The sequence below is a fragment of the Astatotilapia calliptera genome, chromosome 22 (assembly GCF_900246225.1).
Source record: "Astatotilapia calliptera chromosome 22, fAstCal1.2, whole genome shotgun sequence".
NCBI lineage: Eukaryota > Metazoa > Chordata > Actinopteri > Cichliformes > Cichlidae > Astatotilapia > Astatotilapia calliptera.
The window spans coordinates 10336651-10364376 of NC_039322.1; the positions used below are offsets into that span (position 1 = coordinate 10336651).

General features: G+C 39.1%; 2 protein-coding genes across 6 annotated transcripts; both read right to left on the reverse strand.

Annotated features, from left to right (window-relative positions):
* Positions 1–558: 558 nt before the first annotated feature.
* Positions 559–16767, reverse strand: LOC113014709 (zinc finger protein 384-like). Of its 5 annotated transcripts, none has more exons than XM_026156408.1 (11): positions 16731–16767; positions 13411–13478; positions 12303–12624; positions 10070–10192; positions 9630–9787; positions 9446–9522; positions 9098–9322; positions 7265–7432; positions 6296–6374; positions 5532–5690; positions 559–3741 (listed from the first exon to the last, which is right to left on the reverse strand). In XM_026156408.1, exons 1-11 carry the CDS (start codon positions 16732–16734, stop codon positions 3346–3348), a joined length of 1779 nt encoding a protein of 592 aa, XP_026012193.1. In that variant the 5' UTR covers positions 16735–16767; the 3' UTR covers positions 559–3345. The 5 variants fall into 5 exon arrangements, with proteins under 5 accessions (XP_026012193.1, XP_026012192.1, XP_026012194.1 ...); XM_026156407.1 differs by lacking the exon at positions 13411–13478 and adding an exon at positions 15918–16105 and having other exon boundaries at positions 16731–16749; XM_026156409.1 differs by lacking the exon at positions 16731–16767 and adding an exon at positions 15918–15981.
* Positions 16768–19088: 2321 nt separating this feature from the next.
* LOC113015106 (flotillin-1) lies at positions 19089–26496 on the reverse strand. The gene is made up of 13 exons (XM_026157033.1): positions 26306–26496; positions 25734–25797; positions 25328–25403; positions 24343–24433; positions 23789–23932; positions 23515–23634; positions 23297–23392; positions 22773–22925; positions 22377–22558; positions 22002–22047; positions 21242–21379; positions 20892–21056; positions 19089–19588 (listed from the first exon to the last, which is right to left on the reverse strand). The coding sequence occupies exons 2-13, from the start codon at positions 25774–25776 to the stop codon at positions 19550–19552; spliced, it is 1293 nt and encodes a 430-aa protein (XP_026012818.1). The 5' UTR covers positions 25777–25797; positions 26306–26496; the 3' UTR covers positions 19089–19549.
* Positions 26497–27726: the final 1230 nt, after the last annotated feature.

A 27726-nucleotide genomic window follows, 5' to 3' on the forward strand; every position in this document is an offset into this window, starting at 1 on the left:
CTGAAAGAAGTAGTGTAAAACATTAAATTACATGCTTTGATATGGTTTGCTATGTTTACAGAAATATAATCTGTTCTTTTTAATTGTTTTGATAAATAATTGTTATGACAGAAACCTTTGGACTGCTTCTGGTAAGACACACGTACACTCTATAAAAATCCATGTGCAGTTTGTATATGCTTTCCTAGCGAAAGCATTGTTTTTCTATAAATGGAGCTAAAAGAAACACATCACGTTGTAGGTCTTGGTGTAGACAGTCTTCTAAGCATGTGAATCCTTTTCATACCATTGCTAAGCCTTTGCAGCATAGTCCACTGCAATTTCCAAACCACGTGGGGATGGTAGAATCACAGATTCCCTGAACCTGAATCAAAAATTCACCTTCATTAGTTTTGAGAAAAATACCCCCTGATCTTTACCCTGGGTATCTAGGATACACTGACCACGTGGAGCTACATGCTGTAGCAAAAGAGCAGCCAAAACTTTCATTATAAATGTTCATTAATAATATGTACTGTTGATTTTAATAAAATACCAATAAAAAATGTAGTGCTTTCATCATAAACAGGTTTTGAACTTTATTCTCCATAAGGGAAGAAACAGTCTGTTCAGATGAGCAAGAGGTGTAACTGTGCATACAGTATGAAGAGTGTAGCATAAGAGGGCAGTTAACTGTATTATCAGGAGCATTGGTAATAACATTAACAAGAATATTGAGAATGGGTTATTTCTCATAAAAAGACACAATGAAATACAAGGAGTATACATGGAGACAATCAGCCGTCTGTATGGGCATCCTGAACATTTCTGATTGGTTAGAGACGGCATGTGCGGTGTCCCAGGTCACCAAGGTCACAGCTTCTCATAATCATGCTTTAATTATTTGCAGATGTATCATGGATACGTTAGCTTTAAATATCATATGGTTACAGTATTAACATGGTTCTCTGAGTAATTGAGACCATTTTTTCCCATAAGTTCAGGAATCAATCCCCAACAGTAAACTTAGCACAACAACACCTGTACAGATGTGGAATTACATATTTTAGCCAAACTGCACCTCTGGGAAGCCTCAGTGGTCCCTGTTTATAATGTATTAGGGATCCACCAATATTGGTACATATTCACCATCAATGTCACTGGGATACTGATAAATATAAGATTTGGCTAATTATCTGTTGTGTTACAATTATATGACTGAGTAATTGGGAATGGGAATAATTTAGGAGACTTGAGAATGCCATTTTAGCTCATTGATAATTAAGTTTTTTTCATTTCCTTAGTACAAAACTTGTTACTTTAAAAATCTGTATAAATTCATCCACACTGTTGCCCCAATTTCCATTAGTCCAGGGAACAATACTCAAGTCCTGCCCTACAGTGAACCTATATAACAAAAGCATAAATGTGGAATTACAGATAGTTTTACCAAAGTGCTTCCCTTATGCCCAAAAATATTTTAAATGACTAATTAAAGTCCCTGCTAATTTTCTTCTTGCATTTCACTGATATTGGTACGATATCTGCGCCGTTGCCTGCCATTGGGATTAAGTTATGAGGACAGACTTTAGAAAAGTATTTATATGATTTAAAAGGCAGAGCTTTAGAGTTCACTGACATCAAAAGGGAACAAATAGATACATCCTAATTCTTTGCCTAATTATCACACATGAGGTTTAGTTGACTCATCTCTGGTTACGTCCTAATTAAGATCAGTTTCACAGTCTGTAGATGGTGGCTGTGGTTGTGATAAAGGAAACAATTATTCTCCTGTCATTTCCTCACTTTGCTGAGCGTGACGATCTCACAGCCCGTCAGCTTTAAAGTTGACCTGGGACACTGCCAGTGATTTGGTACATGTTAATTTGATTTCCTTTAGTTTTCATAGATGCTTTACACAAGACATACTTCCCTTTTACAGATGAAAAAGTCTTTTCTATGTATTTTATGTACAGCATACTGCAATATCATAATGCCTCAGATTGATAATAATGTGGATAACATTTGCAATACAGTTATAATGGAAGTAGTAATAATATGTATGAAAAGTTCTTTAAAAAAAAAGAGATTAATAACAGTACCTGTCAGCCATTTTCATCACACAATCATTATTTTCCCAACAACCATCCTGACAATAACAAACTGGGCTGCCTTAGTCATTCGAGGACAGTAAACAGTTGAATAGCAACAAAAAAAAAGGAAAAAAAAGGGACCAAGACGTTCTGTTAGGACTTTTCTCTCTGTTCCATCACATTCATGCGCTCACGTTGCTTTCTGTTTGATCACACATTTCTCTGTTGGTAGAAAAATACATACATATGATATATAAAAAAAAGGTAAAGGATGAAAAACATAGGCGTGAAGTAAGTTTCATCAAGTGCTTTCATTATGACCCCTCCCACCCCCGTTTTTCTCTCTTTCTGTCGTGGTTCCTGCTGTGGACTCCTTACATTTAGTGCATTCTCTGACCGATCGCGCTATCTTATTTAATACTTTGGGAAATGTTTCCTCGCTCCTCTGAGAGGAGGTGGGTGTAAATAAGGACATCATGATCTGTGAAATGTACACTTTTGAGATTCGGCTGCAGGCTTTAGCGAGACTTCCCAAACGCACGCTTCATTTTTCTTCCTGCTGCTCTTTCCTTTGTAGCTCCAATTCAGTGTTTCTGATGTAGTCTGTGACACCTGACTGTGCCTTTCAGATGCTGTTTAAACATTTCTGCACCGCTGCTTCAGATGCTCTCATGAATCTCTACAGTCTCCCATCATTCACTCCTTTTTTGTTTTGGCTTGAACTAATAAGTGATGAATGTTCAGATTAATGTGATCTGAATGTCTTCAACATTTACACTATTCTTTGGACCATAACTGCTCAAAGAATAGTGAAATTAGTTTTTTTAATTTTACAGATATTTTACACCTTTATCCTCCAAAGATCCCTCAGTCAGGACTGAGAGATACATGGCAAGTGGGCTCAGGAATCAAGAAGCACACTGTAAAATATCTGTGTGAGTAATTTATGGTTGTACTCAGCATCAAAGCTTCTTAAGTGGGTGAATTCAAATTTACTTCTATCCATGATTGTATTGCATTACCCGACTAACCGCTTTTAAAAAATAATCTCACTGAAAGCTACAGAAGTCTAAACTGAAAACACTAGTGTTTTTACACTTTCAAATTCAGTGATGTGTCAATAAAATAGAAGATCTGAATTATAGAAATTCACCCAATCAGCTGTTTTCCCCCTGATTTTAAGAAGGCTCTAATACTGAATACAGTTAAATTACTTATACATATGGACCATTTTTACTCGACTAATCCCTCGAGCAGAGCAGGAAGACGCAGCCTATGAGTTCATGTGCTCCACCTGTATGGCTGATGTGGAGACGGTTAGGCAGAGGTCTTTGTGGGTCACTGGCAGGTCTGCCACAGTGACTGGTTTGTACTGGATCTCGCTGGCTGACACTGTCTTGTACTGGTGTAGATCAAATGGGCAGGGGACCACAGATTCTGTGGGTTGCTGTTGTGGCTGGTAGCTGCCTGGGGGTCCGGGGTTTGGGTTCTGGTTGTTGTTAGGGTTCGTCTGGTTTTGGAGCTGGCTCGCTCTGCCCGCACCTCTCCCTCGACCGCGGCCTCGGCCCCTGCCTGGTGTCAGACCCTGGGCCTGCTGAGCAGCTACTGTTGCTGCCACTGTTAATGGGTCGGGGTTGTGCTTCTTCATGTGTTTCATTAGATACGTCTCCTGGAGAACGGATGACAGAAGTAGAACACATGATGTCAGGAAAGAAAAACAGGAACAATGTGTTTTGATTTTTTTTAAACTATTAATATAGCTTTGTGGTTGTATGGCATCACTAACCAGCCATTTAACCCTCTCAAGGCAGGGGTTGCCGATTGGCAACAGTTAAAAACTAACAACCTCATTACCCCACATACATATTTTATGAGTTTTTTTTACTCAGAAGTACCACTGCAGGACTTGGTTGTGCATTAGCAACAAAAAGTTTAATTTGAGCCTGAGAGCGTTAATATTTATAGTGAATGATTTTTGAGTTAATGAGTTTTGCTGCTGGGCAGAAAAGTGCTGCAAAACATCTGGATGTGAAAGTGAAGCTAATCTTTTTTTAGCTTTTGGGTAAATAATTTAATCCACATTAGACATTTGTGCCATCTGAAGACTAAATGAACATTTGTGTTCAATCTGAAGAAATATCCTTCACACACTCCCAAAATATCTATGAACAACTAGGGCTGAGCCATATCATACCGTTCACGGTAATACCGGTATGATGTTGGGCAACTATAAGAAAATGAAATAGTGTCTTTGTTTACATACGCACATGGCGGCGACGGAGAATAAGAAGGGCGAAAGCGGATCGTTGAATGAAACGGATGAACCAGAATTGGTTTGTAAAAATGCTGCAACGTCAGTGGTGTGGAACTGGTTTAGCTTTCGTCCGTCAGATACACAACAAAGCACTATTTTTCGTAGAGCATGCTAGCGGGCCGTCGTTATTACCGTGTTTTTTGGAAAATACGGCACACTTAAAATCAATCCTTGGATTTTTGTGAAAATCGACAGAGCCCCTTATAATCCCGTGTGCCTTATGTATGAATTCTGGTTGTGTTTACTGACCTCGAAACGATTTTATATACACGGCGCTTGAAAATCTGTCAAATGTTTCAGTACGACTTTGCTAAGCTACGAAGCCGCACCGCTTGATGGATTGTCGGAGCATTACGGCTATCGTAGGCAGGAGCCTCGTGGAGTGATACGTGCTGTGCTTCAACATAATATTACGGTATTGTGTGTGTATAACCTCTTTTTAAGTTTTGTGGATATTATACATGGTTATGCTGAGGATATGTCGGCCAGTTTCCACTGGAAATGCCTTTTAGTTAAACTTTCAGCAAGGAATTTGCATTTGCACTGTTAAATTTTTATATAACTTTAATGCACATAAAAAACAGCTGCTTGTTTAAGTGAAAATACATTGATTTTTTTATTATTATTTTTTTGCACAAATAAAGTTGTGGACTTGTAAAGTATTTTGTCTAGTGTCAATTATATCATCACTTATATCGTTATCGCAAATTTTCAAATGTATATCGTGATAAATATTGTTGGTCATATCGCCCTGCTCTATGAACAACCCAAAGACACAATGCCTGTGCCCACTGATGATGTATGTGCATAATTATATAATTACTAGATACATTAACAGTACCAGCTGCTATACAGCATCTGGCTTAAACTGCACGAACAATGATTTTGGCAGAGAGGGATGATCAGTGCTTTGCAGTAATAATCATTATATTATTCTATTCTAAGACCTGAGATCAGAACAAAAGGCTCATTAGAGCTCTACATATAATGCATGTCAGACAGACTCATGGATTGTAAACAACAGTAAAGCATCTGCAAACCAGCAGTACAATTCCTGCCAACTCTCTCCTGTTACGTCTTCTCTGTTGCAGTACAACCAAATCTACACTTTCAGTAAACTGCATGTCAGATACCAGAAGTCTTACCGAGGTATAGGATCGGTTGCAGAGGCCACAGGAGAACAGCTTGGCGTGTTTCACGGTGTGTGTGGACAGGTGAACCTCTAGACTGGCAGCATCTGTGTAACCACGGTTACAGTTGTGGCACTTGTACGGCTTGTCTTTGTTATGCTGCCGACGGTGAGACTGTGATGGAAAAATAAATAAATAAAAGAGGCATGTAAAAACTAGTAATATGTAATTTGATTTTGACTACAATAGAAAAGGCAAGAAAATCACTCTTTTCAGACTAGAGTCCAGCTGATATATCAGGCAATATTTGCTAAAATATCAGCATCGGGATTAAAGCTGATAAATGAAAATGAAAAAGGAGACATTAGTAATTCATGACCTGTGACAATAAAACATAATTATTTTTAAACTTCACTGTCCCATTATCTCAGGAAAGCCTGATAATTAACTTCATATAACAATTGTTAGGGAGACCTGTTTGTGCTTTATATGTCTCTCAAAAAAAATATTGGCCAACATGTTGAATTTTTAAATCTCTTTTTAATTATTAACAATGAAAAATGATCCAAAATAAAATTTCTGTGAAAAAAAAGGTAAGCATCAACATATCTACTACTCCATCACACTTGGTTGTACATTTTGTCTACAAAACCCAACCTGTGGAACCTGGATGAGTATGAGAACCACTGGCTTGCAAGTAAATATATGCTAGTAGCACTAGAGCCTTAGTAAAGTAATGATCATGTCAGTGGCAAAGAGAAAACCTGTAGATTCAGTACCTGGAGGTTGGACAACTGAGTGAAAGCTTTTTCACAGCCAGGATGATTACACTTGTACGGCCGGTCACCGGTGTGAATCCTGGGAAATCACAGTCAAAACAAAACAAAGGTGATGTCAAGTTTGACGTACTGACAAAGTTAAGATACTTCTAGATCAGCTCAGCCCCTCGCTTCCTCATGTTGCAGTTTCTCAAACTTCTACTTTCACTTCCTCGAGAAGGAAACGGCTTTGGTAAATTTGAATAGTGTGACCTTTGGTTGCTATTTGTGCACTTTAAAATCACATCCTTTTTTCAGCACATTTTATCATGAAGTGTCTTGATGCATGCTCAATCATCCAGGTAAGAAAATCCCAAAAAGTCGATTCTGTTCATGTGGACGTAGCGTTTTCAGTGGGAGGAATGTTTCGTCACTAATCCAAACAACAAAACGTTTCTCTTTTTTGGGATTTTATGATGAAGCAATAAGCTATGAAATAAAGTTTTATAACAGATAAACTAGGCTGCTAATACATGCCAGTGATCACACATCAACCACATTCTTCTGTCCTTTCAGGTGGTAGTGCCTAGCTTTGTAACAGCCTTTCGCCTTCCATTAGGTTGAGCTAATCTGTGGTTTGATTGTTTCTATCATCCGCTGAAAACTATTTTTTATGGGTCACTCACCCTTAACATTTGAATCTGGTTTACACCTCAGTGTATGTTTGTAGTAAAACATAAATATGGATTATTTTGAACTTTGAGGCATGCTGAGCTACTCCAGTAGCATCTAAGAGTTAAAATATGGAAGTGGGCAGAACAGATCCATCTTATAAAAGAAAAAAAGTACATGTCAGATTTGATAGATACTATAAACACACAATAACTCAAAAAGAAGGACACAAGCACAGTGACATAACTCTCCATGCACCTGCTCCCATACATGCACACATTCAAAACCCGCCCGGCCCAGCCCAGCTCGGCCCAGTACCGTGTGTGCTGCTGTAGGTGACTGAGCTGCCTGAATGTTTTCTGGCAGTAGGAGCAGGTGTAGGGCTTGGCCCCGGTGTGGATGCGGATGTGCTGGGACAGGTAGCTGGAGTTGGCAAACGACTTGGAGCAGTGGGGACACTTGTGGGGCTTGGCCTCAGTGTGGTTTCTAACACGGGAAACCGGGATTGGAGGGTTAAGGGGGTGGGAGGGAGAGAGAAACACAGAGAGAGAGAGAGAAACAGCGAGAGATTTTTAAGCTACAGCATGACCAAACTTCATAATGAGCCGAAGACCAAATCATGCATTTAAGCTAAAAGGATCTGATCGATCAAGTATTGATCACAGATTACTAAGTTTGACAGTGTGCTCTTTGTGCTGTGTCTGAGTTGTGAAAACACAGAACGAAACATACAGCAAGCACAGTCACGCTTTTCTCTTTCTCTCTCTCTCTCTCTCTCGCAGTCTCTCTCTCCTTTTGGTGTGCACTACTTTGAGTGAAGTGTGAGTGTAGTGTATCTATGAATGTCTGAGTCTGCTGCAGTCAAACCAAAATGTAAATTCAAGATGAGTGCCAGGCCAGCGGAGCACATCTTCCTCTTTAAAATTAATGGCCTGAAACCCACAGAGAAAACCCAGTGCATGGAAATGAGGGAAATGAAAGCATGAAGGTGAATGACAAGGTCAACATAAAATTAACACATTTATCAGAAAGGTGACAGCCTGGATGGGAGATAGATTTATCACTCATATTGTCACAATTAATGAAATATAGTAAAATGAAAACTAATTTTAGTGTCCGATTAGCGCCTTTACCACAGTAAAAAGGGGTGTAAAACATGCAGGTTAAAAACTGTATATCAGGATGTATTTTTTAGGCACAGCACATACAGTTAGTATGCAAAGTGTACTTAGACTTGTATCGTGCATTCTTAAAAAATGTTTTAGTTTTTATCTTGCTGAGAATGAAAGGAAAATGTTTTAATAAAGACATCTGAATAACAGAGACATCTAGAGAAGATGCTGAAACAAAACAAAAAGGGGATGCCTATTTTGGTGAAACCTGAGTGACAGACGGGTGTGTTGGTGAGAAAAGGCATTTAAATATAACTCAATCATCCTGTCTCACTTACTGCTGGAATACTGAGTATCTGAATCTCTGCATATATAAGGAAACAAATGACATTAATCTGACTAAAGCCTGGGTTATACTCCAGTTCAGACACGGACAAATGGAGACCTGGTGCCTGGGTGCATTTGAACTTGTTTTTTCTCTTGTTTAAATCACTAGTAAATTACTTGCCAGGGAAAAAAATACTTTGACTGAATGCTGGGAGAATTAAGGAATTTCAGTAGTAGTATGCCATGTGATTGGCTGATTAAATATTTGTGTTAACAAGTGGTTGAACAGGTATATCTAATATAGGAATATGGATATGTTGCCCCCATACCTGATGAACCTCAGGTAGCCATTGTAACTTAATAAATATTGCAGCTGTAAGTGAGACTGTGTAGGAGTTGTATTTAATTACCTTTAGATACTGACTCAGGAAACTGACTTCCCATTCTCACAGTGGGTCCCAGTTTTTAGAAAAGAATGAATGGTCAAAGACAAGTACTTAAAAATAACAGGTTAAGAGGCATGAAATAATTTAAGTTTTGGGGACTTTCAAAGATGATACTTTGACTGTGCAGAAAGAGCTTTACACTGTCAGCACTCCCCAAAACAACCCAGACAAGTCCCAAGCACACCACTCCTTCTTCCCTTTATCTATCACCACACAGGTGTTCACATGCACACATTTTAACACACGCACACACTCAGGCCCAGTACCGTGTGTGCTGCTGTAGGTGACTGAGCTGCCTGAAAGTTTTCTGGCAGTACGTGCAGGTGTAGGGCTTGGCCCCGCTGTGTATACGAATGTGCTGGGACAGGTAGCTGGAGTTGGCAAACGACTTGGAGCAGTGGGGGCACTTGTGGGGCTTGGCCTCGGTGTGGGACTTGGCGTGGATCTGCATGTCTGACTTGCTGAAGAACGTCACTGCGCACATCCGACACCTTGGCAGGCAAGGAATGAGAGGAGAAGAGAAGAAAACAGTTATGATAAACAAAGCACAGAAAAAACTGCAACTATCTAAAACATCATTAATATTTTCCTAAACTTAACGCACTTTATCCTACCTGTAAGATTTGGGTCCGTCTTTGTTAGTGTGATCATCCTCATCATTTGACAGATCATATGGGTCGCCACCGTGATGCTACAATACAATAATAAAAAAAGTACTTATGGTTGTAAAGGTAAAATGCCTCACAGTTGGTTTTATAAAAGGAAACAAGGAAAAAAGAAAGAACATAGAAAATTCACCTGTCCACCAGCAGCAAGGTGTGCCAGTATTAATGCATCACTTCCTGGAGGGAGGACCCCACCCACTCCAGCCACCCTGCTCATCACCTGTCTGCTTTTCCTGCCTCGTTTTGATGGTGCCGGCATGACAACAGCAGGAGCAATGTCATCCTTCTTATCTAAAAATGAGAGAAAATTAAGAAAGAAAGAAGGGAAAGGAAACAGGGAGTGTTGAGTGAAAACAGGGACAGTTTGGAAAAATTATGATGCACAGCTCAACACCAAACCTTACATAAGACAGATACACAGATGTGTTTGATTGTGTATGGATGTAACAGTGCATTTGGGTGGGAACAGGAATCAAGTGTCTAAAATAAAATGGTAAAAAGAAGCCCTAAGCCTCATCATTTTTTTTTACGTTGAAATTATTAAAATGATGGTGACCTGCACCTGTGTATTACCTGAATTTGAGGGGTGCACTGCTGACACTATCATGGTGGTGGCAGTGGGGTGTCCAGCTACAAAAGACTGCGTGGAGGCGGTGGGGACCAGTGTGCCCTGTGGGGTGGTGATCACTAACCCCGCTAAGAGGAAAAGAAAAACTGTGATCTGGCCGTCCAGATCTCACTCTGTTAGGCTTTTATTCTAACTAACAGTTAATGGATGATGTAGTGATAAAAGAACTTTAATTTTCAACCTTGCAACTTGAAAGCCACACAATATCTTATAAAGGACAAAGCTACAGCACTAACACAAGACTTGCTAAGGTTTATACAAAAGATTTTAACGAATATTTTTATACAAGCTGTGCATAAAAAAGGGATAAAACTGCTAATATTAACACTAAGTACTACTACTAACACCTAAATGGAAACTGAAAAAGAACCCTGTTGAGATTGTGATTAGTAGCCACTGTAGATTAATATGTACAGTGTCATTCACTCCTATGCACATATCTTGTGACACCAACAAATATGGGTAGAGTTCAAAAAGTTCTGGAAAGAGTTCTATAAAAACCAAAAACCTTACCTGGTTTAAATTTGGCTGAACTCCCATTTGAGATCATCTTTTATGGGATCTGCAGACAGCTTCCAACATGGCTGCTCTTTTTGTATTGCTCTCATTCTGATTATTTACACGGTATGCACTGTGTATAACCGCAGGAAATCAAACTGTGTCAGAAAGCAAACATCAGTTTCAAGCTGATCAAGGTACATGCTTGGTGATGAGACCTGGGTCCAAGCAGTCCACAGCTAACCGGTTTTTATACGAGTCCACAGTTCCAAGTATGTCTGATGAGGAGTGAGACCACGAGCAAGCCTGGTGTGTTTTTAAACATACGCACCATGATATCGTTCTCCAGGGTAAGACATGATGAGTGTCTCCACTGTGATGTGTCTGGCACACTTTTAAAGCATTTCAGAAACAACACATTTAGTATGCCTGCTGGGTTTTATTTTAAAAACTGACTAACTTTCAACTCTGTTCCTTTGTCTGTTACTTCCTGCCCTTCTCCTATGCTCTGTGCTGCTACATGTTGCTTCTGTAAATAAAAAAAGAACTGTTCGCTTTTTCTAGAGCAACTTCTGATGGAATTGCTACCATTGTCTCGAGTGGGTGTCAGGAAGCAGCCGTGCCTGCTGCACTCCCAGGATGAGTCTGTTAATGTGAAGTTCCAATATGACATCCTGAGGAGTCTGATGAAAAACATAAAAGTGCAAACAACATGATCTGTGGTGCGTGTCATCACGTCATCGCGTACTGTTTGATGGGGCCAGGTTTTGGGCCAGTATTGGGAATCTGAAGAACACCTGCATCCCAAACTTTTTTCAAATGACTGAGCATAACATAGCAGATTTTTGACCGTCTAGCTTCACCTGGGGACATTTACATGTTCTCACTGCCATTTCCTTTTTAAAAGAGGTGCTGTAGTTAATTTTAGCTTCATGTTTCTCACATTAAATGGTAAATGGCCTGTATTTGTATAGCGCTTTACTTAGTCCCTAAGGACCCCAAAGCGCTTTACACTACATTCAGTCATCCACCCATTCACACACACATTCACACACTGGTGATGGCAAGCTATATTGTAGCCACAGCAGCCCTGGGGCGCACTGACAGAGGCGAGGCTGCCGGACACTGGTGCCACCGGGCCCTCTGACCACCACCAGTAGGCAACAGGTGAATTGTCCTGCCCAAGGACACATTAGGACAGCATGATCTCATCTCATATGTTTCCCTTCAAAAACCATGGAGTTAGTAGCTTGTTTTTCTTCTAGTTTTTTTAATAATCACTTACAGACACCTTGAAGGTGCATTCATGCAGTCTTGTAGAATTATATTAAAATACTACCAGTTACTGCCATAAAGTAGGGAAAATATATATTTTAAAATTAAAATACATTTGGATGAGTTTTTCCTTTTTTTTTTTAAAATGGTCTTTTAAAAATTCTGTAACACTGAAGCACACATGCAAACAGACATAACAGGGATGCCACCAAGATCAAATAAACATCCAGAGGTGCACAAGAAGATGATCTTGAACAGGAGACTGGCCAAATTTAAATCAGGCAAGTTTTTTTAATAGACCTTTTCAGAGAATTTTTCTTTCACAATTTGCAAAATAAGAAAAAAGACAAACTGAAAAATCATCTACGACTCAGGTTGGTGAAAACATCAGAGCTGCTCACTCACCTGCAGTCATGATACCCGTGGAGGGAACAGGCACAACGGTGACGTTCTGGGAAGTGTGCGACTGGTGCAGGTGTGCCCCCACCGCACTCAGGGGTCCGCTGTTTCCACCACCACCCCCTCCTACATTGCCTCCGCCTCCTTCCTGTTTAGGGATCACACGTACCCCAGCCGCTCCATCCACTGAGCTGGGGATGGCGAGTACGGCCGTGGGGTAGTGGGGGGAGGAAGTGGAAGACGCAGAAGAGTGAGGAAAGGAGGGCGCGCTGGCCTTCTCTGGACCTAGTTGCTCCTTCGCCTTGTTCAGGAACATGGCGTTCTCAATCTAGACAGAAGTGGGGAGTGGAGAGAGGAAAGAAGGAAGGGTGTAGGAATTAGGGGGCAAAGGAGTGTGATACAGTAAGGGTGAAATGTTTCATGACGGTGGAAGGAAAAGGATATGAAAGGAAGGAAGAAAGGGAAGGAGAAAGGAGACTTGCCAGAGATGAAGAAGGCAGATTGAAAGAGGAAATAGGATGAGGGTGTTTGGAAGAAGTTGAAAAAGAAATAAAAATACAAAAGACAGGAAGAAAGAGAAAGATGTGAAGAAGAGTCATATGTTTATGCGGGAAAAAAACAGGATGACCCAGAGATGACACAAGCAGAGTGGCGATAAACGTAGTGTGTGTCATGAAAGGAAAATGGAGAACAAATGAGACAGAAAATGAGAGGTTAACGACAGTAAAAACAGAAGGAATTAAAGAAGAATAAAGGAGGAAGGAATGGGAAGATTGGGGAGAGTGAAGGGTAGGAGTTAATGGGTTAGATAAGAGCAGACAGAGGAAGAGGAAGAAACAATGGAAGAGAAGAGAAAACGAAGGCATGGTGAGATGCAAAAAAAGCAAATGAAAACAGGAACAGAAGATTGAAAAGATGAGAGAGGAGAGGGACAGGAGTGATCATGTGAACCCATCAATAAGTCAAATAACTTCATCAACGTTGCCAGCATTATTTAGTGGTGTTAAAAACAACATGTTCAGGTTGTGAAGTGCTTCTGGGTATTTTTTCCAACAGCACAGACCACTATACCATGTGTAATTCAAGACAATTCCAACAATAAGGTTGTGTCTACCTGTCCTTGTACAGTGGGGACGGGAGACCAAAAGTATGATGAGTTGAAATGGGAATCGTCCATTATTTCTGTAATTAAAAAGCAACACACTTAGAAAACACCTGTCCTGCTCCTCCTTTTTTCGTTCCTTTTCTTTTAAATGAGACCATGCATGGCTGTATTTCAGTCATCTTAGTCCAGTTCCTTTCTTTCTCCTCCGCACGCTGACACACCGAACACGTCGGTTTCAGGATCAGCATGCAGCACTAAGACTAAATTTAGTTCACTAAATCGAGCCACTTTTCTACACAGCTAACCTTTGTTTTTAGGGATACCAATCAAGATGTCTGTGACAAATCTGAGCAGTTTAAGCTTACTCTGTTGTGGCTATTTCTTGAAATAATTAAGATTTGTACAGAGGAGGATGTGAAAGGAATCAGGCAAAGATGGTCAATCCCAGAAGGGAACCAGTGGTTCCAAATGCTGTGTCAAAGCATACTGATGTACCCTCTCAGCCCAGTAAACATTATAACTGAAACTGCACAAAAACATAGTAATTGAGATTTAATTTTCTCTATTATTCCACATTAAATACCCTTGGTTTTACAAAAAAGAACTGACAGGCAAGACGATAACATTTAAGAGGAAATAACACTGATCTCTTTACTGTGTGGAATAAGTCAAACAAACTACCTAAAGAAACAAAAACTGTTATTAGAAATTACTTAAAAAACTGTCTGCAATTTGATGCGAGGAGATAAAAAAAATGCTAAAACTGTACCTGCAAACTAAAAATTCCCTTCCTGAAGAAACACTGCCCCCTGTTAAAGAGCTTGGGATCTCAACCATATCCAGTGGGAACATTTGTTTGAATGTATGGAAGTGCCTGGTAAGGCTATGGATCGCTGTTACATGCTTGCTGCAAAGCAACATACACATGCTCAAAAGCACAATTGTCACTGACCTCCTTCCAGATAACCTGTTTTCTGCAAACATAAATACAGGTCTTGAATTTGTCTTGCTTTTTACTTTTCTTTGACCACATAAAGTTTGAGAACCACTGGTGTAGAGGGCAGCAGAAGCAAGAATTAAGAAAACACTAATGATAATCAGTTTTTGAGAATTTAATGATTGTCTGTAACACAGCACATGCACTTGTTTACTACTCCCTAACACAGCATGAACAAATTGCACAATCTTAGAGTGCGTGTTTTATCAGCAGCATGTCAGTGAGGCTAGTTTTGCAACAAAATTGGATGTGGGTGCACCATTAGGTGAAAGTAACACCCTCTTCAAGAGTGCACACAGCTTCTTGACAGTTGAAAAAAACCCAAAATAAAAACCCACTGTCAATCTCATGAGTAATCAACCTGTAATCTTCCGTTTCCTGATTATGTCCCACTAACAGAGGCAAAGAAGGAAGTTTCATTGTTCTATGTTGGCATGCATTTGCACTTTATTTTAGCTTTCTGAAACATTTTGAGACCGTGAATGCCATGCATAATCCTGCTCACATACCATTAAAAGCATGCAAGTAATTACATGTTAGTAAAGCCCAACTGCCATTTAATAATTTATAACAACTGATATTCAGTAAGCCCCGCAAAGGAGTATGCGAGGCCCATAAAAAAAAAAAAAATCACAATAACAATTGAGGTAACGCCATATTTCATGCAAAACATTTGCAATGCATAACTCATGAAATGTTTTGCATTGTTTTTCATGAGCCTCCTCTCCCCTCTGCAACTGCAAGGTCTATAAATAAATGAAAAGAAATGCTTTCAATGCAATTTAATCATTTTCCCTGATTCTGCAGCAAAGCATCAGATGCAAGGGGCCGTTATTAGTGCAGTACAAAGTCAATGTTTCAGTGTTCTGAGAGACATTTGTTTCTTCCCCCCCTCTCTTTTTCTTTTGGACGAGAGGGTGCAAGCTGCCTCCAAAAACTGTGGCATGGCTAGCGCCGAGCTAACGTTAGCTGTGCTTTATGAATTATTGCAAAAACAAATTTGCCACAAATCGTTTAAGTCAGGGTGCTTTTTTGGAACTGAGTCTGGACAGATGTGTTAAACTGCACCCAACCGGCTGACAAGAGCGTAATAACATATCTGGGTTATGCACAAACATGGCTAACGTTAGCTGAAAAACGCAACAAGACGAGAGGAGCTAGCTAACTTGCCTCCATTAATTTTCTCCTTTTGTTCGCTGGCTTGCTCTAGCTACAAGGAGGCCTGTATATTCAATATGCTTAACTAGCCCGCCGCTTAGTAAACACAAACATCCGTGCTCTCCCTACGCCTCCATTCCTCACTCCCTGCTCATCTCGCTGAGAGAAAATAAAAAAAGAGAAAAAAAAGTCTCGAATAAAAAAAAAAAAAACGAAGACAGGAAAAAAAAACGTCGACGCCGTTGCCTCTGTAGGAGACGCAGCTTCATGCAGACTTCCGGCGGTTGGGACGACGGTGCTCTCAGACACACTGAAAAAAACACTTAATTAACAACCGACTAATAAGTCCTGCGTTAATTACCGGTGAACTCGACTCCCCTTCAACCCCCCCGGAGCTTCCTCGGGTCGGGACAGTTGGAAAACTTTGTCCAAATCCGCCCCTCAAACCCCTCAGATATGCCTTTTTTTTCTTCGTTTTTTCCTTTTTTTCCCTCCAGCTCTTCTCCGAGGAGTCAAGGCAGGCTGAGTTAAACAGCTTCCGGCCACACTCTTCAAAATAAAATCAAAGCGCGATTCTTTTAAAGTATATTTCTTTGTGTATTGCGTTTGATTAAAAGCGTAATAATCGATGTTAACACAATTAACTAAAACTAAACTAAAAGTAGGTGTAAAATATGACATTTTATGCACCGAAATAAAATGATTATTAATTATTTTTTTAATTAAAAAAACGAATTTAAAACAATAGTGTTTAATCACAAAACCAGCAAAAAAGTATATTTATAATTTTATCAAAAACAGCCTAATGAGGTTTTGGTGCTACATGACTTAGAGTCAATTGTCTTCAAAAATAGCTGTTTTGTATAAGAATATTTATTCAGAAACTTATCTTATGTATTTTTCATAATAATAATTAATACTAAACCACAAATAATGCCGAAAACTAATAAAACCGAAGTAAAACCAAACTTACAAAAAACAAATACAATTTAAATCTAATCGACCGAAATCCGCTCTGAAAACTCAGTGAAACTTAAGCGACCTGAAAACAAACGCCATATAATCTAAAAAAGAAAAAAAGGGGTTCCGGTAGGAAAACCTTCTATACACAAGTCAAATAATATAAAACAAGAAAAACAAACTAATAATTGTGCAATAACTAACAGCCATTTACCCATATGTTTGCTCCGCTGAGAGTTTTGAATTAGACTTCCTGTACTGGTTTGGCGTTTTACCAGCTAACTTGACACACCTGCCAGCGTCTATGCAGTATCTTCCGGTGTATTAATTATCCAGTCAGTGAGGACGTCGTATCAGTTTCTATGTATATTTCATTTCTGAATTAGCTGAATGGTTTTCTCATTTTGTACAACAGCTCTCAGGTTATGCGGACATGTGAGGCTATTAAAAGGTAATGAATGCTTGTACTTATAATATCCACGTCACTATAATTATTATCGCCCATTTAGCTTGAACTATGTCCATCATATAAGATGGACCTAAGCTACTTTTGTCAGCATTTATAATGCAAGGAAAGAACTCTAATGTTTGTTGCAAGTTTAATTCCTGGTGCAACATCAGCAATTCATTCTTGGGAAAAGCACCATGTACCATGAGCATTTTATTGAAAGATCAATGACAATAAAATGATGATGAAAACGTTTATTGGGATCCCCTTATGCATGTGAAAATTGTTTATTATGCAGTGACAATTCAAGACCTCACAGATGGAAAAAAAAAAAAAAAACTGAAAAAAAAGAAGCTAAAATCAGATGTGTAAACAGGTGAGTAAAGAAAGACAGCAGTGGAACATTTGATAGCTACAATAAATCTTTTTTCACAAACAGTAAAGATTTAAGTCGTTTCCCCTTTTGCATTTAAATGACAAGGATTTTGTGTATAGAAGAGCAGAACGACGTTTTCCTAAAGTACACGGAAGAAAAATAAAAAGCAAACATCCACTTTGGTCAAACATCACGAATGCAACACAACAGGGTCTGAAACATCACAGAAAACTAATAAACTGGATAAAATACATTTATAATGAATTAGTCAAGCTGTTAGTGGTGATGCAAACAGTGCTTTACACTGATACTGTATCAAATATAAATTGTATAAACACATACACATACATATATATCCATATTTAGTGCTGATCCAGTAACGAAAGCACACTTCCATTTCTATAGCTGGGTAATCTCCTACTTTGGTAACTCCACAGTGAAGCTGCACACGCCTACTGTGTCCTGACTTCAAACATATGCATTTGCAATATTACTTTACAGTGTAAGAGTGACAGGTGTTGATGCATGCATAATAACAGTAGTACTCATATATGAAAGAAATAAAATGTACCCTCAGGACACTTACAGAACGTATGGTTGTGCTGTAATCAGGAGTGCAGAGAAGTCACAAACAGTGTTTAGAGCTGAAGACAAAACTGCTCAGTTAAAACAAAACCATATATCCATCTTCAGTGTTTAAATCCCTTCTGATGTATTAAAACATGTCCATAAAGATATTTTCCTAACTAGCCCCAGAGGGTAATGGTGAGGTAGAGGGATACAGTTTGATTGGGTGGTGACAAAAGGCAAATCAGGATACTTTACAGTTACTACCGTAATACTTTAGAGCTAGTATTACACCTTCAGTGGAATATAAAGCACAAACTACAGCAAGCAAACGTAAAGAAAAAATAAAGAACAGGACAGCAAACACCCCTGCCCTCACTTAACAATTGAAATATTTAGCTTCACATTACGCCAAAGCGTTATATACTAACAAATACTTAATGTTATGAATACACAGGGATATTCTCATTGCTACTATGAAAAGCAAAGCTGTATTTCACACATTTAAATTTAGTCTGACTGGCTACACCTTTATGAGAGCTGCTACATAACTGCTATCACTAGGAACCACTTTACTTAAGATTTGTAATACACATCATGTATTAGTGGACTGCAGGGTGGTACAGACTTAAGGCAGTTGAAGCTCCTGGTTGGGAAAAACAGAATCCCATTTTGTTTCCTGTAGCTGATCTAAAGCTAATATCTCCAAGCCGAGGCTCAACAGGAAAAAAAGAAGATTCACCGGCGCATCAGTTTACAAATAAAGAAATAAAGAATAATTAACTTATTAAGTACCAAGGATCATAAAATATAAAACAGTAAGAAAAAGAAAAAGAAAGACAACACCTTTTAAAAACCCTATACATATTAACGCTGAAGTTTACAGATAATATCAGAAATATTCACCCTGAACCTTTATACACCAAATTTATTTCAGAAATACATGTAGAGAAAAGACTGATGGGTTAAAATGCATGTCAGTGAATATATGATAATATGCAATATTAGTAGGACTAGTAAATGAAGGTTTTGGTTGCATGTTTTAGCACATGCTCATGCTAAGAAGCACTTAAGGTTTGGCAGCAAGGCAGTGCGGACACACACACACACACACACACACACACACACACACACACACACACACACACACACACACACACACACACACACACACACACACACACACACACACACACACACACACACACACACACACACACACACACGTGAAGGAATTATTAATGGTAAACAGGAACACAGACAAAAGTGTGACATATAAACACAGAAAGGGACAAAGACAAAGATCAGTCATGTAAAACTCAAAAAGTAAGAAAGCTCATCAAACCATCATAGAATACATGAAATATGATTATATTATCCTCTGCTTCTTGTTACCTGTGACCCTGAACTGCATAAGCAGAAGGTAATACAAGGATGGATGGAGGCTAAACGAACGCAGTACCGCTAAGCACAAAGTCATAACATGAAATAACATTCGTAACTGTAATCAGACTATTTTCACAACAGAGAAACATCACAAACCAGCTGAACCAGCCACACAGCAGAATGACGCCGTGATGAGAGAATCATGCAGGGAATCTAGACAGCTGATTGGACACTGGGAGGAAGGACTGCCTGGTCATCACATGGCTGATTGGCCTCTCATACAGGCTGAAGACATCTACAGAAAGGAGAGATATGATATTGTGATGTCAGCAGACTCCAGAGAATACACAGTCCTAGTCTTGTTAGACCTTACCTCAGCCTTCGATACAGTCAACCATACCATCCTGATAAACAGACTGAGAGACCTGGTTGGGATGTCTGGCTCTGTTCTAGACTATTTTTTTTATCTTATATATCTGAAAGAAACTTTAGTGTGTCTGCAAACCAGAATCTACAGAGTTGTTGTGTGGAGTTCCTCAGGGCTCTGTGCTGGGACCTATTCTGTTTTTAATATACATTCTTCCTTTAAGCCAGATAATACAGCAGTTTCCTGAAGTATCTTATCATCGTTTTGCTGATGATATTCAACTATATTATTCTTTTAAGCCTGCTGAAGCTCATAAGCTCTCCAATCTGATTGACTGTTTAACCAACATTAAACAACGGTTGAACAATAATTGCTTACAGCTAAACCCGGCCAAAACAGAAACTTTCATTATTGCACCAGGCAGTGCAATACCCGATATTAAACGGCGAATGGGTGACTTAGGTTCCTCACAGAAACATAACCTTAGAAACCTGGGTGTTATTTTTGATGAAGCTTTTTCTTTGGAGGGACATTTATATCAGATCATAAGAAGCTGCTTTTTTCACTTGAGGAACATTTCTAAACTTAGATCCATCGTGTCAACAAGTGAACTCGAGATGATAATGCATGCTTTTATCTCTACAAGACTTGACTACTGTAACAGCCTGTTCACTTGTCTAAACATGAAAGGGCTAGCCCGCCTACAGGTTGTTCAAAACTCTGCAGCGAGGCTACTGACCTGCTCGAACAAGGGTTCTCATATGACCCCTGTTTTAAAGTCGCTGCACTGGCCAACAATCACATTCAGGTTCCATTTTAAAATTCTAGTTTTAACTTTTAGAGCATTACAGAGACACCCCCCTCCCCCCTACATTGCTGATTGATTCATACACATACCACCACTCATCCCCTATTTCTACGGGGTTTGGACTCAGTGGAGACCTTCAAAAAGCAGCTAAAGACATTTTTATTTCAAAAAGCTTTTAATTAGACCAGGGTTTTTATGATGTATTTTATGACTGTATTATGCTTTTACCTTGTAAAGCACTTTGTGACATATGTCTGTGAAAGGTGCTATATAAATAAACTTTACTTACTTAGAGAAAGGTGGATGTTTTAAAGTTTTGTTATATTTAATGCTGAATTTAATTATTAATAATTAAATTTGATTGGTAGCAGCTATAAGCTATAGATGCATGAGTGCAGGTAAGTGTAACATAAACCGAGTTACCTGGGAGATGTTCACGCCAGTCATTTTCTCCAGCGCCTCAGGCAGCTGGGTCATGATGTCCAGCACCTCTCCTGAGAGTTTGGCCACGCCCACATCTCCACCTCCGCTGGATACCATGGTAACTTTTTTGGCTTCACACAGAGGCCTGCTGATCTCTTCTGCCATCTGGTGGACAAATGACATTACAGCTGTTAAAATTGTAACCGGTGAATGTAATAATGTAATCCAGAAGTAAATGCACACACAACACTCATGACTAACAGGCTTCAAATTCTGTTTTTTTTATCAGCACAATTCTAAAAATAAGAGCAGGAGCTAGAAATGCTTGTTATGATGATGTTATCGCTCACCAAAGGCAGTTTCTCCAGCAGCATGTCCACCATGGCGCCCTCCTTGTACTCCTTGAAGGCCTCGGCCTTCTTCACCATCTGCTCAGCCTCAGCACGCCCCTTGGCCTCCACTGCAAATGCTTCAGCCTCACCTTTAACCTGAAGGAGAAATGAGGACGGACTTACTGTACCAGAAAACACTGAATCTCACCTTGTACCTTAATGGTACATAAATTAAAGTGAATTACAAAAGACATTTACAAATGTTACCTCATACAAAGCGATGGTAGTTTGAAATGCCTCCTCTAATATCTTATGGATTTTTCCCTCATCCATATTCCATTCATTTCCGTTTTTTTATTGCTAGATTCAGAATTATAGGCATCATATAAGAGGTCTCACCTGGGCTGCATATTAATACTCTTATTAACATAAATCATCATGACTGATTTAGCTCTTTGCCTTCTATCTCCTTATATCCTCTTCTAATTTGGAGTTCAGAGACCCCAAATTAATACTGCACGAGTGTGACAGATTTTTTTGTATATGTACACCCAAATAATTTACTGAATACTCTGAAGATTAGATTTTTAGATAATATCTTGTATTTAAAAGCAAGGAATTGTATCCTTGATACATTAAGTTGGTAGTCAGATAAAGAGCCATACTGAGCTAGATAATTAATCGGTTTGGAGAGGGATAGGAAAGGCTGCCCAGATAATTCAAGATGACATTTGTGGAAAATGCTTTTGTTTTTTCCCCAGAAACAGCTTTGACTCACTCTTATGGACTCAGCTTCAGCCTCTGCCTCCATGATCAACTTAAGACTGGACAGACAAAAGAATCACAGTCAGCTGGTTAGCAGAGAGATAAATGATTTGACCAGTACAAACATGTCAGCCATGCTCTTAAAATATAAAATGATAGCTCAATTGTTATTCTAACATAAAAAGAAGGATTTAAGTGGACGGATGAAAACTTGCCAAATTACAAACAAAACAAAAACACACACACACACACACACACACACACGAGGGATTTTCCATGTTTCTTCTTCAGACATATAAACAGAGAAAACATACCAGAAAAACCTAACAGACTATCTGCTTACTGTCGTTCCTGCAGTTCAGGAGGTGAAAATGAACCCACAACTCACCGCTCAGCCTCAGCCAGCTTCTCCAGCCGGTATCGCTCAGCCTCTGCAGGTTTCTTCACCTTGGCCTCCAGCTCTTTCTCCTTGCGGGTGATCTCCTGCTCCTGCAGCATGATCTGCTGCGCCCGCTCAACCACCTGCACCTGCATCTTCTCACTCTCAATACACTGCTTCGTCTTCGCTACCTGCCAGAGGAAAACAGATCATACATGTATGTCTGTACACATAATATTCTTCATTTAATATCATGAATTGTAAAAATGTTGTTGATTTGTAATAAGTTTAAAACGTTTGGCCTGCAATTATAATTAAAGAAATGCTTTGCACTGTATTTAAAATATATATTCAGCTTAGAGATCAAATAGCAAAATGAGCTGCTTCCTGTGCACGCCTGTGTACCTGCAGCTGGTAGGCCATCTCTGATTCAGCCCTCTTAGTGTTGACTTCAATGTCATAGGCTGCCTTCTTCAGCTCATAGTCCCTTTGAGCCTTCGCCATGTCAATCTCATTCTTGTACTGAGCCGATATTTTCTCCTGCATGGCATGAGCTTCCTGCAGAGAGAGAGTCAAAGAGGGATGGAGAAAGGATGGAGGTGATCAGGATCAATGGGAACAGATGTCTAAAATAAACAGGATGAAGATGCTAAAAATACAGACAGAGTTTAGACAAATGGCACCAGTGACGAGGCGAAGACACACAGTGAAGTGCTCTGTAAACAACCTTCTAGATGATTTAAATGCAGCTTCTATTATTAGCAAGATAAGTATTTATCCAAGTGTTTCTAAAAATAAAGAAAGATCTTCAAACTACATCAGCAAGCCCCATTGACACCTGTTGCAAAGAGAGATCTGTGTAAAAAAAATAGCTTTATAGTAATACAGTATTAAAAAAATAAAAACAGCGACAAAGTGACAGATCTCACCCTAATCACAGCATCTCTCTTGTTTTCGGCCTCTCCAATGCGAGCATCTTTCTGAACCTGCGCTGTTCGGCCTTTCCCCAGAGAATGCAGGTAATCCTGTGTGCCAGCAGGAGAAAAAAGATCTGATGTGCGTTTACTGGTTCAATTTTTAATTCCGAGAATCTGCAAAAATGTACTGAGATCATCTATGATATGATTCTTATAGCGCAAAGAGATACCTGGTCATCATGAACATCTTTGAGGGTGTAGCTGACCACGCTGATGCCCATGTTGACCAGGTCAGAGGAAGCCACCTTAAAAACCTGCTCTGAGAACTTCTTGCGGTCCTTGTAGATCTCCTGTAACACAAACACCTTCGCTGTGATGCAGAAGTTCGCTTTTTGAAATGTACTCATCACACTGAGGTTGTGAATACTGAAGGTGTATTCTAATAATACCTGTTCTATAATTCAGTTGGATGGTAAACTCCATTTATTTACTTTAACTCCTTACCTCAACAGTCAGATGGGCGATGATGGCTCGCTGATGACCTTCAAGCGTCTCCAAGGCGATCTGAGCAATTTCAGCCTCTGACTTTCCCATGAACATCTGGCAGGCTGCAGCTAACATCTGTTTATTCTGACCCTGGATCTTCATCTGTAGGAAACAGCTGCTTGTTTATTATTTAGACAAACACTGACATAAACATTGGGTTCATTTCCTCGATGCACAGTGAAAAATAGCAAATCGGGAGCTGGGTTTCACGTGCAACTACATGGCACTGTCAGTGTACCTGACCTTAATATTTACATTGGCCTGCTTTAATTAATCAACAGATACAATAACATGCAAAAATAAATAAACAATGAAGCAGCAACAAAGTTTACTGTAAACAAAAAACACGTAGGAAAAAACATTCTGGTTGCTACGAGTAACTTTATACACCACACAAAATGAATCTTATCTGCTACATGTTAATCTTCTAGTTTACACCTGTCCTTCTGAGAAAGGCCTCCCCTGTTTTGCCAGCAGCAGCACCTGATTCATCTGCAGTGGTGCACACTGACCTGGGCGATCCCGGTGACAGAGATGGGCACTCCGTGGCGTGTGTAGACTTTATCGCTCTTCACATTCAGAGTCAGAGTGTTCAGGGAAATCCTGGAGAGAGGCCACGTGAGAGATATAATGGGACATATGATTATTGATTCATTTTCATTACTCTAATGGTACATTAGGTGTAGCAATTTCCTCCTTGCTTTTGTTACACTGAGTTGCAAACACAGAGTGTATATCAGCGGTCCCCAACCTTTTTTGCGCCACAGATCGGTTTATGCCCGACAATATTTTTCACGGACTGGCCTTTAATGTGTCGCGGATAAATACAACAAAATAAAACTAGTACCGGTATCGAAAAAAAGAAGATTTATTCATAACACACGTAAAAAGACCCAGGAAAACAGAGTTAACGATCAAAACGATAACAAAATAACGCTGAAAACTGATAAAAACCCTGAAAACCAGACATTTCACACCTGAGCCTCAACTCTCGCGGCCCGGTACCAAACAACTCACGGACCGGTACCGGTCCGAGGCTCGGGGGTTGGGGACCGCTGGTGTATATAGTAAAAGGGATTTTTTTTTCTTTAATGTTGGTACTAGACCCAAATGTGGCCTGTGTGGAAGCTAATGTCTTAAATTCAACAGGAAGATGGAGAGAAAGGACTTAAAAAGTAACAGTTTATGAACAGCAGCTGGATGCTTTACACACATTTATTACTAATGACACAGATGTATATGCCCTGTGCTTTAAATGTGTCCCCAAAAGAAATCCTTCATTACTATAAAATTAATTTAAAATGAATTTGTTAATCTTTTTTCCCCCTTTTTATCCATTTTTGCTGCTGAAGTGCTGTTTGCCTTCTCATCATGTTATTCAATTTGTCACTTAAAATATAAAATATATCGGCCAAATGTCAACAGTGTTTGCAGAAACATCAGGAAGTAAACTAATGGGATACAGGAGAACATAAATAAACTTTGTGGTTTGTTTACCTCTGTATCTGCTGAACGCAGGGGATGATGAACACTCGGCCTCCGGCTATCATGAGAGGTGGAGAACGGCAGAAACCTGGGAGAGATCAGAGACCGCGCTGAGCATCACAGGGAGAGTTTAAACATTTACTTAATTCATGATAAAAACAAATTCAACAAACTTCCATCACAAATCAAGTTCTGGTTTATGTTTGTGTTCAGAACTACAGACCCATTAAAAAATTTTTTCTCTCCTTTGGAGAAGTCTAGGGCACCAGCTAAAGGTTTTGGAACATTTTGTTTGCCTTGATGTGACAGCCATCACATGTGCGTTAATTAATGAAAGGCAACAGTTATGTATTAGTTTGATGTTATAGTTTCTTAAGTTGTTTAGATTTCAACAAAGCAGTACAAGGCATCATTTTACCTGATACCACCATAGCCTCGTTGGGACCACAGGTGTAGAACATGTTTGCTGATCCTCCTTCAGACTAAAAAAAACAACAAAAATGAAAGAATTATTTAACAAAAACACTTTTATAAAGGACTTGTTTAGAAAATCCATCAACAAACGCATAAGGCCGGAATCGTGAAGAGTTATTATACGAAATATAATTTTAAAAACACTTGAAATATTTTATTAGTTTCTTTTCAGAGGCTAAATATGCAAGCATCAGAAATCACAATGATCAGCTCACTCCCAGAAGAAAAGGAGTGGATGTGATGGTGGTGGCCAGACAGAGGAGCAGCAGACCAGCGGAAAAAATCTAATTAGCGCAAACATTGCGCAGTAAAAAGCCCAAGAAAAGCTGCAACAAACGCAAAACCCCGAAGCTCACAAACAAGATCAACAGAGAGATCAAGATTTTAAAATATGTGCAGCAAAACAAATATGAAGTGCAGGCTGTTTATCTGTTAGCTTAACTCAAACAATTTCAGCTACATCTGTGTTTACACTCGATGAATGTGGATACAGAGAAAATATGACGACACACTCACCGATTAGTGTACAAACGACGTGGTTTAGGTGGAGTAGAGTGAAAAGCGATGAATAATTGGCCACTCAGATTAATGAGTTTTCATCCCAGGTGACGTTTTCTCTCGTTGGATACGAAATGATGCGGTTAGTGAATAATAAGGCTGCAGCTCAGTGGCTCCAATAGAGCACGCCCATTCAGCAAACTTTGTGCTTCCGCCATCTAGTGGCGAGGTGGGGAAACGTCATTTTTCAGGTGGAAAGCAACTAAATACATTTATTAAAGTACAGTTAATAGTTCAATTTTCTACAACTTTGAATTTTATTATTAAACACTATTATTATCTTGTATATCTCTCACTTCTGATTTTAATTCATTTCCATGGTGGATTTGCTTGTTTCAATCTAGCTAAAAGGTGCGAGATGGGAATGTATTATTATTATTATTATTATTATTAATTATTTTTTAAATTATTATTAATTAAAAATATTTTAAAATGCCTCTTCAAATGACAAAAAGCTAAAGTCATTTTCTTGTATGCTTTTATTTTCTTGTAGGCAGTTCTTTAAGTTTTCTTGTTTGTTTTTTATTTTAGTTAACTAAAATGTTTTTACACCAACTAGCTTTGGTATAATGTCGCTTATGCATATGACTCCAAATTATTCAAAAGTACATTTAAGAAAATTGCACTGTCAAAGAAATATAGTTTAAAATATTATCTAACAGTAGCAGCATATATGTGACTCCTCAATCATTGCTGGAAAAGTATAACACTTTAACATTAAATCTTCCTTTCAAAACACAGACTACTGAATTATTCTAACAACTATATCTATATATCATAATAAAATATATATTATTAAACGTGATGCTCTATTGGATTCCGATCCAGTGACTGTAGAGGAGATTTGAGTACAGTGAATTCATTGTCATGTTCTCAAATTCCACCTGAATGCCACAGCAGAAATCAACACTCATCAGACCAGATAACAGTTTCCCAATCTTTTAATGTCCAAATTTGGTGAGCCTGTGCAAATTTTATCCTCGGTTTCCTGTTCTTAGATGACAGATGGCACCCAGTGTGATCTTCTGCTTCAGTTTGATGAGCTGTTACATTCAGAGATGCTCTTCTGCATACCCTGATTATTTAAGCTACCATTGCCTGCCCAGCTTGAAGCAGTCTGGCCTCTGATCTTTGAAATCAAGACACTCTCCCCTAGAGAGCTGCTGCTCACTGGAACATCAGCAGATTGTCTTGATCATGTTTATATACCTAAACGCACTCAGTTGCTGTTGTGGTTGACTAATTAGATATTTTGAATTTCTCAGTTGAACAGGTGTACCTATCAAAGTGGCTGGTGAGTGTATATATTTGTGTTCATACTATTAAAAACGTCAGGACCTTACATTTAATGTGACGCTAACGCCTGGGTCCATTATCTC

Coding starts and splice junctions, on each gene's coding strand:
- LOC113014709 (XM_026156407.1), bottom strand. Junction 12,625..15,917: donor AAGGGGAGTCGAGTTCACCG/GTAATTAACGCA, acceptor ACTTCTGTCTAG/ATTGAGAACGCCATGTTCCT. Junction 3,742..5,531: donor GCAACCGATCCTATACCTCG/GTAAGACTTCTG, acceptor TCCGTTCTCCAG/GAGACGTATCTAATGAAACA.
- LOC113015106 (XM_026157033.1), bottom strand. CDS start 25,776: ATGTTCTACACCTGTGGTCCCAACGAGGCTATGGTGGTATCAG. Junction 22,048..22,376: donor AAGCTGGCTGAGGCTGAGCG/GTGAGTTGTGGG, acceptor TTGTCTGTCCAG/TCTTAAGTTGATCATGGAGG. Junction 19,589..20,891: donor CTGGCGTGAACATCTCCCAG/GTAACTCGGTTT, acceptor TCCTTTCTGTAG/ATGTCTTCAGCCTGTATGAG.